We start from the raw sequence: 14,751 nt of genomic DNA, 5'->3' as shown, positions 1-14,751 counted from the left end.
TAAAAATCTGAATTAAACTATTAAAATTAGAGTATTTAAAAAATAAATGTTTAATCGTAATTTTTATTTCATATAATTATTACAATAAACGTGATATTTTAGTTACAAAAAGATTTACTTATTAAGTGTTAGCAATTTTTAAGAAATCTAGACCCTCTCCACCCTTATGTTTGCAATTTTTTGCATGTAATTATTCGATAAAGTACGCTTTGTTGAACCCACTCCCCCCAAAATTCTAACTTAATATGTGAATCACACCTCCTAATTATTATTTCCTATAAATTCAATGAACTATTGCCAAAATATAAATAGATACAGTCGATTATCATTAATACAAAAATATTATTTTAATTATTGTTATAAATGTAAAGCTATATTAAATTATCAATAACTAAAATGACCCTTGGTTACTAAATACTAAATTATCACTAAAATGCAATCAATAATATACAAATGTACTTAACTTTATAATGCAATACTGTTTTAGTACAATTTGAGATCAGCTAAACAATCAAACTAAGGTACAATATTTATCAGTATAAACCAAAATTTAAAAAATTATATATCATAATTACAATAATAATTATCTCATAAGTTAAATTATAACCTTGGTGCACTAGTGTTTATCTATCCATATAAATAGATAAACACAAAACATTAAAGTCTATTAAACAAAAAAAGTTTTACATTAACTACTTTTAATTGAAATATTATTTATTAAAACTAATATTAAATTAAATTTATTTATTACTACAAAGAAAAATCATAAATAATACAATGTCTTCGTCAAAGTTAACAGTACTGATCACACCGTTGGACGGCTGGGGACACATCAACTGTTGTCACGGTATTGCCGAAGAACTGGTACGTCGCGGCCATAGAGTAGTGTTCGCACTGGACGTTGCATTCAAAGGAAAACTATCAAAGTATGGCTTCGAGGAAGAGCTGTTTGCAATGCACGGAGATGTCGAAGATAAAGAGTTTTGGCCAAAATGGATGGCCGAAAATGGACAGATACTTGAGTCGCGCGATCCGTGCGATTTGTTGCAGAAAATGTTTCCACTCGGTTTCAAATTGTTTTTTGAAAACATCAAATCGCAAGATCCTCACTACCGGGAAATGATAGCCCGGCTAAACCCCGACATAATTATAAGTGATAATTATCTAGATATGCCGGCAGTTACCGATAGCGGTAAACCATGGATTTGGTTGTACTCGGCCGGACCGTTAAACTTTTACAAAGACAAACGTTTGCCGCCGTCCGGATCAGGTCTACCACTTGATGGTGATCGACAAGAATGGAAACGTTTCGCAGACATAGTGGAGCCAATGTATCGGGAAGTGTTTGATATGATCAACGAATTTTCGGTATCCAAGGGAGCGCCACCACTAGAGTGGCCGCACCCGCACCGGCATTCACCGTATCTTAACATCTATATGTATGTCAATGAGTTGGACTACAATGAAGTGCATCCGTTGTCTGACAATTATTTGCGCGTCGAGAATGTTATTCGACATACAAACGATAAGTTTGAAGTACCAGAGCAATTGCGGGACAAACCGGGAAAACTTATATTCCTGTCAATGGGATCGTTTGGATGCGGTTATCTCAAACTAATGCAACGCTTGACAAGTATTTTAGGCAAATCTCAGCACCGGTTTATTGTGTCAAAAGGGCCGCTCAATGACATGTACTCACTACCCGATAATATGTGGGGCGAAGCGTTTTTGCCGCAGACAGCTGTACTACCGTTAGTCGATCTGGTCATCACTCACGGCGGCAACAATACGGTTACCGAAACTTTTTATTACGGCAAACCTATGTTAGTGTTGCCGCTGTTTTCCGACCAATTCGATAACGCACAGAGACTTCAGGAGACTGGACTCGGAGCCCGACTCAGCCCTTTCTACTGTGAGGAAGAGGAACTGATAGATATAGTCGACAGAATGGTCAACGACGAAGAGCTCAGACTTAAGATGGAAACCATCGGAAAGAGAATTAGAAATACAGACGACAAGAGTCGGGTCGCAGATTTGGTCGAAAAGTTGGCACAAAAATAATGAATTTATCGATACTATTATATTATTTTATTTAAAAAATTATGAATTTTAGTCTTAGAATTATTTTAATTTTTTTTATCTTATTTTACTAATTGACAACATTTGGATATAACACTGATGTTTGTCTCATTATAAATATTATATTTTTATCAATTAAATAAAAATTATTTAATAATTTTTTTTAATCAACTGTATATATATTATTAATTATTGACTGCTGATAATTTATTTTAGAATTTAATTCAACTATAATAGTAAAATAAAGATATAACACAAATATTTTATTTATCATATATGCTGTACTACTTTACGCTATATTTTATATCTAAATATGATTTTAATGAATTCAACATTTACAGTATATTTAAACTACAATATACTGTATATCATATGTAGATATTTGTTAATCAAAATGATATATTTTAAACACTATTAATAATTAATAAATTGGTAACTTAGATTTAATAATTTTATTTGTGTTTTATGTTTAATAAAAATTAATTAATTAACATTTAATTAACTAATAGCTTAAATTTATTGATTTAAAATATTCAATGTTTTCTATTAAATTGAAATAAATACAGATTATTTAATTAGTTGCAAATTGTTTTCAAATTATTTCAAACGACAATATTATGTAAATACACTACAATTTATATACATTTTTATTAATTGTGATTTTAATGATAATACAAACAAATATAAATATAAATTTATACTCTATCTAAAGATTTCAAAATTTGTAATATAAATTTTACAATTTACAAAATTAATAATATCTCTTAGATTTTCTATTATAAAAAAAATTATTAAAAACAATATGTATAACAAAAATAATTATTTAAAAAAAACAAATGAAATACTAACTGCACTTACAATACACTAATTTGATGTCTTCGGTGAATCAGTTTTGACTGTCTTTGCTTATGATATCTCCAGAGTATTACAGTGTGAATGGCGGACACAATCACAATGAATAGGTGAATGGCCACAAACCATAGCATATAGTAATCATTATTGAATAGTTGCCAATTCAACGACTCGGTTACCGGTATCGACACCGACAATAGGGCACCAATAATATGCAACACTAAAAATATCGTCAATATAGCTGTAAATATTAATGACATCMATATGTTCTTGTTTCGGGCGCCAACTATGCCAACAACTAGTGCACAGTTGACGGCCATCACCGCAAAGACCAACAAAATTTTGGTCACCCGATAAACAGTCTTATTGTCTGCTGTCCTGTCAAACATGCTATGAGTGGCAATTGAATTGATGCCGACGTTCAACAACAACACATTGATAACAATAGCCAACACAGCGAACACTATTATAATCCATTTCAAAGCAATTCGTGGCAATTGTTTTGATTGAATCAATTGTGATAATGATTGTGACATTGTTTATGATATAATCAATTAAAACATTAAGAAATTAAGAAATGTCACTAAAATTATTAATAAATTTTTATTTTAGACAAAATCTATTGATATTTTAGTTTTGAGAAAACCTGTTGAAACTAATGTTTAATTAATACAAATTAATAATATATAAATAATTTATTTTATTTTTTTCATTTTGCATCATAATATTATACTAAAATAAATCAAATGACAAATACCTTTGCCTTAAATTATTTTACTTTTTTTAAAAAAACAAAATAATTTATGAAATTTTACTGACATTATAAATATAAATTAACTAGGCATAATTTAAATAAATAATTAATTAAACATATGATTAAAAATAATTTTGCGATATTGACGTGAATATTTGCACATATTTATAAGTTCGGAGAAATACATGATATATTAGAAAAAATATTATTATTTTTTTGGTTAATGTTTATACTATTTGATTACTTTTTAATTTTAAAACATTATAACTTAAAAACCACTTATTAATAAACTTTATGGTATATACAGTATTATATACATTAGAAAAATTTAATACTAGTTGTTTGCCTTGAAAGTTAAGAAATTATATACAGTTAATAATAATAGGCTAATAATCAATACTCAATGTATTGATATTAATAGCCAGTTTTTTCTTAATACTTGTTTTATAAAAAATTAACATAAATTTTTTTGTAATTATTTTTATTTTATTTTATTTTCTTTGTTCAATTAAATGCTCATTATATTTAATTGGTTAAATCATTTGCTGATTTTAGTTATGATTTTGATAGCAACAAAAAACTTAGATGTTAGTGATAACATTGTATCTAATWATAATTTGTAGGGATGTCAATTTTTTTTAATAAAAATAATAAATTACTAGTTTAGTTATCAACACTTTTTTTATATAAAAATTATATTGTATAGTATTTATCAAAATATATTATAAATTATTAAGCAAATAAGTAAAATTTCAGTTAAACATATAATATAAATTATAAGATAAATAATGTATATTTGCTTTTTTGTTTGATATGAAAATGATTTTTGAAATATAACAAAAAAATAATTATTTATAATAATATAGATATTTAAAAAATATTGTCATTTTTATAGACATCCAAACTGAAAGACTTTGTTGACCTTAGCTTTCAATTACAATAACATTCCTCCAAATAATCGATATTAAAATGTATGAATATATCTCCTTCGATACCATCTCTGCGGATATTCAACTCAATGATGCCGTCGGCACTGTTATGGACGGCATCTTTCAATTGATAGATTGAATTAATGTTATTTTGATTGATTGACACAATTATGTCATTTTCTCTTATTGTATTTTTACTAATAAAAACAATAACAACAACAAAATAATTGCTTAATAATTGTAAATATCAGTATAAATTACAAACAAACAAAAATTTAAATGTCATAAAAAATATTTCATACACAATATCTGGTGCATTGTGTAGTATCTCTTTGATTAGGTATGAGTTGTTGTTGACGTATTGGACAATCAGACCCAGAGATCTGGCAGAACGTTGTCTTCTTTCTGTCTGTCGTTCCTTAAAATGGTTATTGTGTTGAAAATTATGCAAAAATTCTTTAGTTTTTTTAAAGAAATATTTGTTTGTTTGTTAAAAAAAAAAAAAAAAATAAGAAAAACACATAACTATTAGTTAACGKCACAACAACAACAAAAATTATTTTAAAATTGCAATATTTTTTTACGGCGAATATCGTCGAGTTTGATGGCCGCACAATATGTCAGATTCAAATGTGTCGAACAAACGCCAACCAATGACCCGTTCTGGTCAACCACTGGTCCGCCGATAAACGATATGTCCATTAGTGTCGTACACATCGTATAGCTGTAATCGTTGGGCAGTGCAGACGTCGATAGGTATTCAAGTGTTCCGCCGGACAGTTTGTTYATCTTTTCGGTCAATACGATGCCATCTGATAAAGTCGATGGTTTCATAGCCCTACCGATAAGCATTACGTCGTCACCCGTTTTAAGATCAGTTGCAATCGGTATTTCATTGAATATATCGGGTTTTGTTGCGGGCAACTCGATCAGTGCCAGATTGTATTGTTGATCGGCATACACTACCCTTCCCTGTAACAAATCAGTCATAATTGTTTCGTTTTGATAGCGAGGATCGGCCAACATATCGCAAATTCTGTATTCGTATGGCAACACAATAATTACWGAGGAAATGTCGCCTATCAAGTGATAACTGGTCAATACTAGACACCGGTCGGGAGTGACGCTAACGATACAACCGAAACCCAAGTTATGTCTTCCAGATCTGTCGAGTGCTATGAGACTTATGCTGACAACCTTATCGTCCAATTTATCGTATATTTGATCGTAAAGGGCATTATTCTCAACCATTAGGGCACTCCTCATCAATCCATCCCATTGTAATACATTGGGATTACTGTTAGTCAATAGTTGCCGATACAACTGATTTCTTGAATAGTATTGTTGTCTATGAGTCCAAAAACCCAATGATGTCAMAGCAGATGCCACTAAATAGACATTTCTATAAATACTTGTATTTTATAAAAAGATTGCATTTTATCAATAATTAGTCTGAAAATAAACTATTAATTGCTATCAACAACAAAAAATAATACCTTTTTGACAAATATCTATTAYAAAAATACATTATAAAAAAGTATAAGAGTTTGTTAGATATATGTTTGAATGGACAGCAAAYTGCAAATAATATTTTTATCAAATAGTTTAGTATTTAAATTAAAATACACGTGAAGTTCAAAAATAAATTGTTAATATACAATAGTGTATGTATTAGTTTTTCATTGTTAAAAAAACTTTATTTATTAACTAGTATTTAATATATTAGTTGACAAATTTCGATAATATAATTTGGACAACACAGTTAGTAAATGCCTCAAAAATTTTATTTATTTTTAAAATGATTAAATTCAATTTATTAAAATTTTTATAATTTATTATTATTATACAAATTAATACAATTAACAAACAATATATCTAATATTGATAAAATTGTCTGTTTTAATAAAAAAATATACAAAAACAACTATTTTAAAATCTTTAAATAACATTAATAAAAAAATAATAGTGTAATGAATTTAACTAAATATGTCTAAAATTGGAAAAAATGATAAATAAATGAGACTATAATTAGAATATTAAGTAAAATGTTTATACAAAAATGAAAATTTAAAATAAATGTTAAAATTGATACAAATTATCTCATTTGAATGCCTACGACAACACGTTTAGGTGAATTGAGTGCCTGACTATTCTGTAAGATCAATGGTATATCGGTTTGAGGACTACGAACAAACCGATAGCGTTTGACTACCTGTGCTAAACACAGTTTGGCCTCCATTAGAGCAAATCGCATGCCTATACAGTTTCTCGGACCGGCGCCAAACGGTATATACGTATAGGGTTTAACTTTGTGTCGGTTTTCGGGTAAAAACCGGTCGGGAATAAAGCTAAACGGCTGGTCATAGTACTCTTCGCTATGATGTACGGCATATATGGGAATCTCTACTCTCTGACCCTTTTTAATAGTGATACCAGTGTTGCCCAGTTTGTAGTCTTGTGAGGCCAGTCGACTTAGTACGACAGCTGGCGGATGCAGTCGTAGTGTCTCTGATATGACTGCATCCAAGTATGGCAATCGYGATAATAGGTCGTAATCGATGTCTCCTTTGGCATCGATAGCAGTGATCACCTCATCGTACAGTTTTTCTTGTATGTCTGGATTCAGTGCCAACTCGTAAGTGGCAAATGTCAATGTTGTGGCCGTTGTCTCATAGCCGGCAACAAAGAAAACCCACGCCTGAGCCATCATTTCCTCTTCGGTAATGTATTTATCCACAGAACTCAACACTTTTCTTTCGACTGCCTTTTCTTCTTCACCTATATTTACGAATAAAARTAAAATTTACATAAAATGTATGTTTAAGTAAAAAAATTATAATTAGTTTTTTAAAGTTTCAGATAAAACAACTGTACCTTCATTTACATGATGTGCTTCATTGGCGTCACTTTCATCGTATTGAATGTCATCCTTATTATTGTTATGATTTGTAACTGATTTCTGTGCGTTGATTAATAGCTCCATAAAGTCGTTATACTTTTTATTGCTATTACTTCTCTCTTTGATTATCCTTTTGGTGATCCCAAAGAAGAACTGATTGGCCGATTCGTCGGCCAAATGTTTTATGTTAAGCATTTGTAGTATAGGTTTGGGCAACACTTGCAAAGCCACAAATCGCCAAATATTTGGTTTGAAAATTTTTTGCGCATTTATCATAAACGGATTGTTTGGCTCATTGTAACTGTTGGTTTTGGTAGCAAATGCACAGGTAGCTATTACATCCATTGTATAGTTGCCATACAGGATCTTGACGTTAACATCTCGGCTCTCTCGGGCATAGACTTCGAGTGCATCGACAAAGTTATTCAAACATTGTTTGATTGTTGGATACATTTTCTTCATTTTTCCCGACGAAAAAGTGGGCGAAACTATCGATCGGATTCGTTTCCAGTCGTCGCCCGTTTCGCGAACCAAATGTCGACTAAGAATCGGATGGTTTCTCTGGTTTTTTGCTCTGTCGATGAATATATTGAAATCTTTGACTAAAACATCTTTGATTAGTTCCGATTGGGTGACCACTAATAGAGGAGTGTTTCCGTCGAAACCACTATTTATTTTAATTTAATTGAAAAATAATTTAATTACTTATTACAGTATATAATTGCTTATCAAAAATTTATTTATATTATTAATATATAATATTATATACCCATAGATTTTCCCGTATTGTTTTTGCCATTTCATAGCTAATAGCTGTCTGGGTGTACGTGTCATGTATGCCGTTGTGCCCAATATGGGAAATGGTCTGGGTCCTTTAATGCCTAACTTTTTCCAGTAACCATGATTACGTATAGTATACCTATTATAGAAAAATTGTTGGAAAATAATTATTTTTAATGAATATTTATTTATTATTTATAATACTTACCAATATATGAGGGGTACAACAGCTAATAGACCATAAATGAATGACCAATTATCAAATAGTTGATTCATATTAATTATATAAATAAATTATTTATTTATTTAAGACAAACAATTATATACTGTATATATGACAAATGTTAAATAATTTAAAGTTTGTTATTGAAATTTTCAAATTTTCTCGTTTATATAGTTTATTTCATGTAATCCGTTATCTTATTTTTATAATCATTACACAAATGATATTTATTCAAACTTATGATAAAAATTACTTTAGTTTTCCAGCATTGTATAAAGCTTCAGTGCAATTTTTATTTTTATTTATCAACTATAATAATTATTACACAAATGACCTTGATCATTTGATGCAAATGATTTGTTAGTATCACTATATTTTTGACTTATAAAATGTTATTATAATAGACCGGTATTATATTAATTATAGCAACTACTGTGTTTATAAGTTATACTGTATTTATATTAGTGTAAATAGTACATAATGTACTAAACAGAGTAAAAAAATATTTATTTTGTTGTCAACTTTTTTTCTCATCAAAAATAGTAAATAAAATTTGTAAAATTAAATTATTTATGTGCTTTAGTGTAATTAATTGTTTTTAATATAATATGATCTAAAATGACCAGCAAAATTTATTAATTATGTATTTAGTAGTGCAAAAAATATTTATAATATTGAATACAAATTGTATATATTAATATGTTTTTTTGCAAATTTGTTAAAATTATTTATTTTATTAAATAGTTATTTTTTGATAAATTCTATTTTAATATTTATAGCTATTATAGTATATAAAAGTTTTGCATATATTACTTAATATTATATATTAATTAAATTAATGTTTTGATATAAACTAAGTAAACTGCATTTATTGATAATTTTAAAAAATAAGTTTTAATATCAACTTTTAAAAATAAAAAATTTAATTATTTATTATAGACAACATATAAAGTAATATAATATTTATTACATAACCAAAACAATTATTCTAATTAAGTAATTTAGTTAAATAAATAGTTATATAACATTATTATTATTATTGATTTTTTTGCTTAACGCAATTCAATGCCAACCACTACACGTTTGGCTGAACTGAGGAACGGGTGTTTATTGTACAGTAGAGGTACATCAGTTTGTTTGGTACGTACAAATCGGTAGTTTTTGATTATCTGAGCCAATGCCAGCTTAGCCTCCATTAGGGCAAACCTCATACCAATGCAATTGCGAGGTCCGGCACCAAACGGTATATAACTATATGGTTTAATCTTATGCCTGTTCTCCGGCAAAAACCTTTCCGGATTGAATACCAATGGTTTTTCATAAAACTCTTCGCTGAGATGTACGGCATTTATAGGTACTTCCAATTGTTGGCCCTTATATAATGTGATACCAGTGTCACCTAATTTATAGTCTTCGGCTGCCTGTCTGATCAGTAGGACTGACGGCGGGTGCAATCGTAGCGACTCGGATATGACGGCATCCAAATACGGAAGTCTTGACATTAACTCGTAGTCTAACTCTCCTTTGGCGTCGACAGCGGACATGATTTCTTTGTAAAGTTTTTCTTGAGTCTCGGGATTAATGGCTAACTCGTACGACGTAAATGTCAATGCAGTGGCCGTTGTTTCATAACCGGCAACAAAGAAAACCCACGACTGCGCCAGTATTTCATCTTCGGTTAAGTACTTGTCGGCAGAACTCAGGACTTTCTTTGCGATTGATTTTTCCTCTTCTCCTAAACAATAAAAAAAACAAAATATAATATATATTTTAATTTAATAATTTAACAAAAAAAAATCAAACAAACTATACCTTCATTGACGTGATGTGCTTCAGTGTTATCATTATCTTCATTAATGATAACATCTTTATTATTATTATTATTATTATTAGACTTCTGGACATTCATTAACAGTTCAATAAAGTCATTGTATTTCTTATTGCTATTACTTCGCTCTTTCATTATATGTCGGGTCATATTGAAGAAGAATTCGTTGGCCTTCTCTTCGATAGGAGTTCTGATGCCAATCAACTTGAGTAGAGATGTCGGCATCAAACCAATGGCCAGTGCTTTAGCCATATTGGGTCGAAACACTTTCTGTGCGTTCACCACAAATGGACTGTTCTGGTCAACGTTGGTATTGGTTTTGGTGGCAAAAGCGCACGAAGCGATTACATCCATAGTATAGTTACCGTAAGCTATCTTTGCATCCATTTCCTGACCACTACGGGCTCTGACATCCAGTGTGTCGAGAAAGTCTTGCAAACATTTCCTGATCAATGGATACATTTTCTTCATCTTTCCCGATGAAAATGTTGGCGTAACTATAGATCGGATACGTTTCCAGTCGTCACCAGTTTCTGTAACCAAATGTCGACTCAGTATTGGATGTCTGCGCGAATTTGTCGCGCGATCGGTAAATACGTGAAAGTCTTTCACACAGATCTGTTTGATGAGATCGGGATCCGCCACTTGAAGTATAGGTTTATTGCCGGTGTATGTGCTGTTTGTTAACATAAATAAAAGCAATCATTTTAGTTAGCATTTATACAAATAGTATTTTCAAACTACTGAAATAATTAATTAATATACTCATATATACCCATATAGTTTGCCATATTTGTGTAACCAATCCATGTTAATCATATGTTTTGGCTTAAATAGTTGATACAACATTGTACCAAAAATGGGTACTGGTCTGGGACCATTGACTCCATGTTTCGACCAATAACTATGATTTCGTGTAAAGTACCTGGGAGGTTTTTTTAATTTATAAAATCATTAAGATATTAATGATATAAAATAATATTTTATATTTTTAATGTTTGATTTTTTTTTTAAAAAAGATTCAACTGTACAGTACATACCAATAAAACAATGGAATAACCGATAAAATTGTATAGAAAAACCAATAGTCTGCTACATATATATTCATAATTAATGTTTTGTTTCAAATTACTGTAAATTAAACAATAATTTTTATGAAAACTAATTAATGAAATAAATATAGAAAATAAAATTTAATATATTTATATAATTTTAATAAACAACTGATAAAAATCACTAAAACATATAAACAATTAAAAATGTTGAAACTATGATACTTTTACTGCTTTAAACATGTTATCAAATTAATAATGTACTAAATAAGATAGACGCTATATTATCTAAGTAAATGTACTAACTATACAATAAATAAAATAGCTATTAAGTTATATGTAATATAATAAAATAAGTAAATATAGTAATAAAAAATGTACTAAACTATATTCAATAGATTATCTAATTTACTAAATTAATAACAAGTTCACAATGTCCTAAAATAAATATAAATAAATTTATGTTTAGTACAAAAATTATATTCCAATTAATAATTAGTTTTAATTAAACGACAAATAATTTTTTTGTATTACCGGTAATCTAATTTATATAATAAATATGTTTATTTATATTAAAATGTTAATTATATAAATTATTACTATTTAATTGTAACATATTTAACATCTAACATTTATATACAACATAAATAATTTTTTATTTTACAATAATATGTATTAATAAAATTATAAATAAACGTTAAATATAAGATATTTTATTATAATTTAAGCGATAAATATCTAAAAATAATTTTAAAGTTTATTATTTGCAGTTAACATATGATACTTACAAGTAGTATACTAACATTTGTAAGATTAATTTTTATATGTTTGTACTAAATAAATCTAATAAAACAATTTTCATTTTGACATTTAGTTAATAGTATTTTTATTAATAAAATTTAAGTTATAAATATATATATACAAAGATACAAATTTATACTATATATTTGTATAAGTTCAACAATTTTTAAAAATTATACATTATATGGATAATGATTTACATATAATTTATGACTAAGTTTATGGAAATTAGTAATTTTTGTCTAATTTTTGTTTAATTTAATTCCGTCTCTCAATAGTAACGACCACTCGTTTAGGTGACAACAGAATCGGACTCTTTTTCAGATTAAACGGGACGTCCGTTTGTCGGTTTCGGGTAAACCGAAAGCGTTTAACTATCTGAGCCAAACCAAGTTTAGCCTCCATTAGTGCAAACCTCATACCAATACAATTGCGAGGACCGACACCAAAGGGTAGATATGTGTAGGGAATAATTTTGTGTCTATTTTCCGGCAGAAAGCGGTCCGGTATGAACTCCGAAGGTCTTTCGTAATATTCTTCTGAATGATGAATAGCATAGACAGGAATCTCGACGGCCTGTCCTTTCTTGATAGTAATTCCAGTGTCGGCCAACTTGTAGTCCTTCAAACAGGCTCTGCCGAGTCGTAGTACCGGTGAGTGTATACGCAATGTCTCAGAGATGACGGCATCCAAAAATGGCAGTTTGGCCAACAAATCGTAGTCAATATTACCGGAACTGTTGTTGACAGATGTCATCACTTCATCGTATAGTCTCTCCTGAATGTCCGGATTCAGTGCCAATTCGTATGTACAGAATGTCAGTGTCGATGCCGTCGTTTCATATCCGGCCTGAAAGAAGATCCACGCGTTGGCCAATATTTCCTCTTCGGTAATGTATTTATCTGTTTCGGTCAACAATCGCTTCTCGACAGCCAACTCTTCCTCTCCTATAATATAAATAATATTTTGTATTCAAATAAAAGCTTAAGTTTTGTAGTTTTTAATGTCAATTATTTGTTACCTTCATTGACATAATGAGCTTCGTTGTTGTCGTTATCTTCTTTGAGCTTATTATGATTATTATGACTATTGTTGTTATTATTTTGAATATTAAGCAACAGTTGTATGAAATCGTTGTGTTTACTACCGGTGCCCGACTGTTGTCTCTGTTTAATGATATGTCGAGTGATATTAAAAAAGAAATCATTGGCCGATTCGTCGAAACCGAAAAAGCCTAACGCTTTCTGGACAAAGTTTGGCAAAACAATAGCCGGCAAAATGCGGTACAGTTTTGGATTAAATATCTTCAACGTGTTGACCATAAACGGATTGTTCGGGTCCTTATGTGTATTGGTTTTGGTTGCAAACGCACAGGTAGCTATTACATCCATTGTAAAGTTACCGTACATGTCCTTAATGTTGACCTCTTGTTTGTCCCGCGCATAAACGTCCAGTGCGTTAACAAAATCGTTGAGACAGTCGGCGATCATTGGATACATTTTCTTCATCTTTCCCGACGTAAAGGTAGGCGTTATGATAGATCGCAATCGTTTCCAATCATCACCGCTAGACTCAATCAGATGATGCTTTAGTATGGGATGTATGCGCCGTTTGCGCGTCCGATCGGCAAACGAGTTGAAATCTTTGACCAACACGTGTTTGATGAGTTCCGGTTCGGCAATGGTTAGGGCAGGGTTTGAGCCATTTAGTATACTATCAAATAATTATATTTAAAATATAATAATTTAGCAATTGTTAAAGTAAAAAAATTAGTTGTATTTTACATACCCATAGAGTTTGCCATATTTTTTATACCATTCCAACTCAAGATATGGCTTAGGTGTCAAAAATTGATAAAGTAATGTACCGAAGCCTACGATCGGTTTCGGACCATTAATGCCTAACGATTTCCAATAATTAAAGTTTCGGGTAAAATACCTGTTAATAATTTAATAATAATTAATATTGGAGAAAAATGTAATATTGTAATAATGTTTTTTTTATTAACAAAATTAATTTTTTCTTAATAAAATAATAATAAAACTATACCAATATAATAAGGGTATAGATGACAGTAATCCGTAAAATAGCCAGGAACTTTCAACAAATAATTCCATTTTTTAAATATTAAAATTATTAAGTAATTAAAACTTTTTTTTTATTAATTAACTTATTAATAATTAATTAAGTAATTTAAGTAATAATAATAATAATTTATGTTAGTTTAAAAATAATATTCACTAAATATAATTTATCATAAAAAATTAAGTAAATAAAATTTCAATTCAATTGAAATTTTGTTTAGTTATGATTTACTATTTTATATTTTAATAATAATTTGACGACACTTTTATATAACGTTTTTCTATTGATAAAAACCTTGACAAACAAGTCTACATATTATATGATTAGTTCTTAAAAACCAATGATAATTACCAATAGTTTTAAGTACAAAATTTTTTTAAAATAGTATTTTTAGTATTATAAACTTTTGCTTTAATAATTATTATCATAATATTATTTCAAAATAATAAAAATATATTATATTAAATAT

The 14,751-nt window shown here is 29.1% G+C and overlaps 4 protein-coding genes across 4 annotated transcripts; 1 reads left to right on the top strand and 3 right to left on the bottom strand.

Moving 5' to 3' along the window:
• Positions 1-672: 672 nt before the first annotated feature.
• On the top strand, positions 673-2,067 carry LOC128958581 (uncharacterized UDP-glucosyltransferase YdhE-like). Its single transcript, XM_054304463.1, has one exon. The coding sequence runs from the start codon at positions 778-780 to the stop codon at positions 2,059-2,061; it is 1,284 nt and encodes a 427-aa protein (XP_054160438.1). The 5' UTR covers positions 673-777; the 3' UTR covers positions 2,062-2,067.
• Positions 2,068-4,615: 2,548 nt separating this feature from the next.
• Positions 4,616-5,995, bottom strand: LOC128959092 (serine protease HTRA1-like). Its single transcript, XM_054305038.1, has 3 exons — positions 5,199-5,995; positions 4,917-5,070; positions 4,616-4,811 (listed from the first exon to the last, which is right to left on the bottom strand). Exons 1-3 carry the CDS (start codon positions 5,878-5,880, stop codon positions 4,616-4,618), a joined length of 1,032 nt encoding a protein of 343 aa, XP_054161013.1. The 5' UTR covers positions 5,881-5,995.
• Positions 5,996-6,709: 714 nt separating this feature from the next.
• LOC128959081 (uncharacterized) lies at positions 6,710-11,258 on the bottom strand. Its single transcript, XM_054305027.1, has 7 exons — positions 11,120-11,258; positions 10,329-11,020; positions 9,590-10,251; positions 8,502-8,557; positions 8,283-8,432; positions 7,489-8,180; positions 6,710-7,392 (listed from the first exon to the last, which is right to left on the bottom strand). Exons 1-7 carry the CDS (start codon positions 11,191-11,193, stop codon positions 6,710-6,712), a joined length of 3,009 nt encoding a protein of 1,002 aa, XP_054161002.1. The 5' UTR covers positions 11,194-11,258.
• A 1,197-nt stretch (positions 11,259-12,455) lies between these two features.
• Positions 12,456-14,314, bottom strand: LOC128959072 (cytochrome P450 3A21-like). Its single transcript, XM_054305019.1, has 4 exons — positions 14,247-14,314; positions 13,986-14,135; positions 13,219-13,910; positions 12,456-13,144 (listed from the first exon to the last, which is right to left on the bottom strand). Exons 1-4 carry the CDS (start codon positions 14,312-14,314, stop codon positions 12,456-12,458), a joined length of 1,599 nt encoding a protein of 532 aa, XP_054160994.1.
• Positions 14,315-14,751: the final 437 nt, after the last annotated feature.

The sequence above is a fragment of the Oppia nitens genome, unplaced genomic scaffold (genome assembly GCF_028296485.1).
Source record: "Oppia nitens isolate AA-2021 unplaced genomic scaffold, nextdenovo-longstitch-racon4-pilon3 scaffold13_pilon_pilon_pilon, whole genome shotgun sequence".
NCBI lineage: Eukaryota > Metazoa > Arthropoda > Arachnida > Sarcoptiformes > Oppiidae > Oppia > Oppia nitens.
Note: the sequence above shows the minus strand (reverse complement) of the source record. Positions and strands in the feature narration are given on the sequence as shown.